Source organism: Orycteropus afer, unplaced genomic scaffold, assembly GCF_000298275.1.
Source record: "Orycteropus afer afer isolate SDZICR_OR568_19922 unplaced genomic scaffold, OryAfe1.0 scaffold00290, whole genome shotgun sequence".
NCBI classification, from domain to species: Eukaryota; Metazoa; Chordata; class Mammalia; order Tubulidentata; family Orycteropodidae; genus Orycteropus; species Orycteropus afer.
In genome coordinates, this window is record NW_006921877.1 from 3,519,633 (window position 1) to 3,524,090 (window position 4,458).

Sequence of the window (4,458 nt, forward strand, 5' to 3'; positions counted from 1 at the left end):
CTCACCAGGCTCTATCAGACCAGCAAACCTGGTCTTTTTTTATGATTCTGAATTTTGTTCCACATTGTTCTCCCACTCTATCCAGGATCTCCTGCACAGATCCCCCTCCGAGGGGTTGACAGTGGTAGCTGGGCACCACCTAGTCTTCTGGTCTCATGATCATACAGGCTGGGGATCACATAGTCTACCAGGCCCTTGGACTAATTGTTTCCATGCATCTTTGATTTTCTTCATTCCTCTTTGCTCTGGACGAGGAGAGACCCATCATTGCATCTAGATGGCCGCTTGCAAGCTTTAAGACCCCAGTTGCTACTCAAAGTATGATGTAGAAAAATGTTTTTGTGTAGTATGCTATGCCAATTGACCTTGGTGTCCCCTGTGACCATGGTCCTGAGCCCACAGGTCCAACTACACGTTCCCTCAGGGTAGCTGGCTGTGGCCAAGACGTCACCAAAACCTTATCCCTTGTCAGCTCTACTATACCCCTGAACATTCTTACACATGCTGTGGTGTTATTGCTGTGATGATTTGTAAACCCGTTGCCATTGAGCTGACTCGGACTCATAGTGACCCTATAGGACAGAGCAGAACTTTACGGGAAGTTGCAAATCTTTATGGAAGCAGACTGCCTCATCTTTCTCCCACAGAGTGGCTTGGTGTGTTCAAACCTCCAACCTTTCCGTTAGCAGCTGAGTGCTTAACCACTGCACCACCAGGGTTCCTTGTGATGATTTAAAGACCCCTTAATTTCCTAGCATTAATATCATCACTTTCCACTACTTTTTTTTTTTCTTTTTGTACAGTCCCTGCTGCATAGACATACCTAATAGTTCAACCTGTCCACTTCTTTCCACTACTTTTAACAGAAGTGAAATCAACACCAGAGTTTATGATTTGCCTTGACATATTTTAATTATCCTCTGAGTAGAGGCAATGCCTTCTCTATGTTTGGTGAGACCACAGCTCAGGCTCAACCTCATTAATATCTATAAATAGTTATTAATCCCAGAGAAACAAAAACAAAGCACGTGATCTTGTCATGAATAGATTTTTATTGAAGTCATATATAGTTTTCTCAGGACCACAGAAATTTTCAATGTGGGGCAAACAATGATTAGACGCCTCTCTAAAGAAACATGGTGAGCTTTCAGAAATGTGTTGTGCAGGAATGTAGTTAATGAGAAAAAGGGGAGAGAGGAAGTCGAGGAGTCTAGCAAGTACATCAAATGATTACTTTTTTTAAAAAAACTCCTCTAGGCTCTGATAACTCTTTTCTCAAGTAAGTTCCCAACACAATTCATCAGAAATGGAAGTGGTTGCGCTATCAAATACACAAGGAATACAATTTGTTTATTTTATAAAGAAACCATGAGAAATGTGGGTTGAGATGGGCTCAGATTTATGCTCAGCTCATCACAGGGAGCTGTGCCTGTGGTGACAGCTCAGGAATCAGCAGCCTGCTGGGGATGAGCTGTACCAACCGGCACGGGACCCAGGGGTGTCTTCTCCAGCTCCTCTGGTCCGTGGGGAAAGCCTGCAGCAGGGGCGAGGGGAAGCTCTGCCGTTTCTCCACCTCTCCATCACCATTTCACCTCCTGCTTGTTGACCTCGGCGTAACTTGAGAGCTCTCCTTGCTTCGGCTGTGCAGTCCAGAAGCCAAAACTTCCTCTAGGAAACTGACAAGTAAATCTGAGGTTACTAAAAAGAAAAAAAAAAAAAAAAAAAAGTACCTCCAAAGATAGAGTATCTTGCTAATGCCATCTTACTAGATGAAAAGATATCGTGAACAGTATGCAAAGAGTACTGGCCTGGTATTTGGTTAGAACAGAAGCATCAGTTGAGCATTTTAACATTCAGATTAGAAGAAGAGCCCTTTGTGTTCTTCTCCAGAGTCTTCCCTGTATTTTTTTAGGATTTAACTCATGAGCTTTGTTAAGACTGATATTGCAAGTTTGACGTTTCTAGTTAGGAACCCAGAAGTTTAAATTTGTTCGTTGTACTGTGATGGCTTGTATGTTACTATGATACTAGAAGTTATACCTGTGGTGGTGAAGTTTGTGTGTCAATTTGGCTGGGCCTCGTTGAGTGGCTGGGCAGCTGGTGTAGTTATTCCCCATGATGAGACTGGTAATCAACTCCATTGGTGGGACCTACCACAAGCAGCTGAGTAGCTGCTTTAGGGATGCTGTTTGCTTCCCATATATAAATAGCAGCTTTGGGAATGGTCTCTAGTTTATGGCACACTTGGACCCTGCATGTAGCCCTGTCGTTGTTCAGCAGCCTGCCATGCTCTGCTGACCTTGGGACTTACAATGGACTTGAATTAATGGCCTGCCCCATGGTTTGGTAACATCGGGACTGTGCCATTGTATTTGTCAGCTTTGGGCTTGTCAGTCTCAGGAGCCAGTAGCTGCCTGAGTGAAGAGATGCTTCTAGCTTCAGTGGGCCGTGAGCAAGAGGCAGAGCTGAAGCCCAAGGTCGAGGGGCTTTCACCCAGCCCCTAGAGCCTGGCACTTCTAACTTGGACTTACAGCCTCTTAAATTGTAAGAATAAACTCCTGTTTGTTCAAGCCATCCCATTTGTGGAATATATTCTTGTCAGAGCAGCACTTGGTAACCAGAACAATACCGTTGGTATTTCAAACATCAGCAGGATCACCAATGGTGGATAGTTTCAGCAGAGCTTCAAGATGGTGCTGGAAGATGAGCTCCCTAGGTTAGAAGGCACTCAAAATACACAGTGGCTTCAACAGTGGACTCAAGAATACGAATGATCATGAGGGTGGTGCAGGAGAGGCAATGTTTTGCTCTATGGCCCATGGGGTCACCGTGAGTCAGAACCAACTCAAAGGCAACTAACAACATGCCACCTCTTATTTGTTACCAAAACTGTCTTAGAACTTGTATTTCTCTTAGTTTCTTCCTTATTCAATCTATTCATCAAAGTGGCACCAGAGTTACTTTTTCTAAGATTATTCCTGTCACATACCTTCCCTCCCTCTTCTGCCTTAAAACCCTCCTTTTGCTTACAAAACAACATACAGATTAAAACTCAAGGCCCTTCATAATATATGACTTGAAGTATTTACTGATGAAGATTAAAGACTATAGTCTGCATTATGGATTACACCTCAACATAAAGAAAATGAAAATTCTCACAACTGGATTAATAAGCAGCATCACAATAAATGGAGAAAAGACCGAAGTTGTCAAAGATTTCAATTACTTGGTTCCACAATCAACACATACAGGAGCAGCAGTAAAGACATCAGACTACATATTGCACTGGACAAATCTGCGGCAAAAAACCTTTTTAAAGTGCTGATGAGCAAAAATATCTCTTTGAAGACTAAGGTGTGCCTAACACAAGCCACAGTATTTTCAATTGCTTCATATGCATGTGAAAACTGGACAATGAATAAGGAAGATCAAAGAAGAGTTGATGCTTTTGAGTTGTGGTGTTAGCAAAGAATCCTGAAAAGTACCATGGACTGCCAGAAGAACTAACAGATCTGTCCTGGCAGAATTGTAGCCGGAATGCTCCTTGGAAGCGAGAATGGTCAGACTTCGTCTCACTTACTTTGGTCATGTTGTCAATAGGGACCATTCCCTGGAGAAGGATATCATGCTTGGTAAAGTTAAGGGTCAATGAAAAAGGGGAAGGCCCTCAATGAGATGGACTGACACAGTGGCTGCCAATGATGAGCTCAGGTATAGCAAGAATTGTGAGGCTGGCACAGGACCAGGCAGTGTTTTGTTATGTTGTACATAGGGTTGCAGAGCCAACTTGATGGCACCTAACAACAACAACAACATATTGCATTTACTTTGTTCTGAGAGGTGTTTTAAGGCATATACATATGTGTATATACATGTATGAAGCCCTATGAAATAGACTCTGCTATTGCACCATTTTTCAAACGAAGAAACTAGGTTATAGAGAGGTTAAGTGACTTGCCAAAGTTACAACAGCTGGGATTCAAACCTAGGGTCTAGAGTCTGTACCCTTAAGTACTCTGCAACACTGCCTCCCTCATCTGGTTCCTTCTCCCACCGGGCAGCCTGTGTACCATCCATGTATGGCTGCTCACTGTTCCTTAACATGTCATGAGCTTTCATACACACATGCTTTTGCTCTTACCATGTTCTATGTCTGAAATGATATGCTACCCCATCTCTGCCTGATGAAATCCTTTTCATGCTTTAAGTCCAAATGTCAACTTTTCTATGAAGCCTTCCCAAACCTTTCCATGTTGGGAAATAGTTTCCTTTACTATTATTCATCTCGTCCACAGTGCTATTTTAGTGGTATATTATTAATAGTTAGGGCCCGCTGGAGAGAACAATCATGGGAGAAGGAAGGGCTGCTTATGCACAGGGAGACAGCTCAGGGCGCAGAAGAGTATGGAGGGATGGACACTGGGAAGAGGTACCTATGGGGAGGAAGTGGGAGGGGAG

The 4,458-nt window shown here is 43.3% G+C and overlaps 1 protein-coding gene across 1 annotated transcript in view; it reads right to left on the reverse strand.

Annotated features, from left to right (window-relative positions):
• Positions 1–1,588: 1,588 nt before the first annotated feature.
• Positions 1,589–4,458, reverse strand: part of VPS45 (vacuolar protein sorting 45 homolog) — a 133,174-nt gene continuing 130,304 nt past the window's right edge. Inside the window, exon 15 of the mRNA XM_007950964.2 lies at positions 1,589–1,676. Coding sequence (XP_007949155.1) covers positions 1,589–1,676 — 88 coding nt within the window. The remainder of the gene's footprint in view (positions 1,677–4,458) is intronic.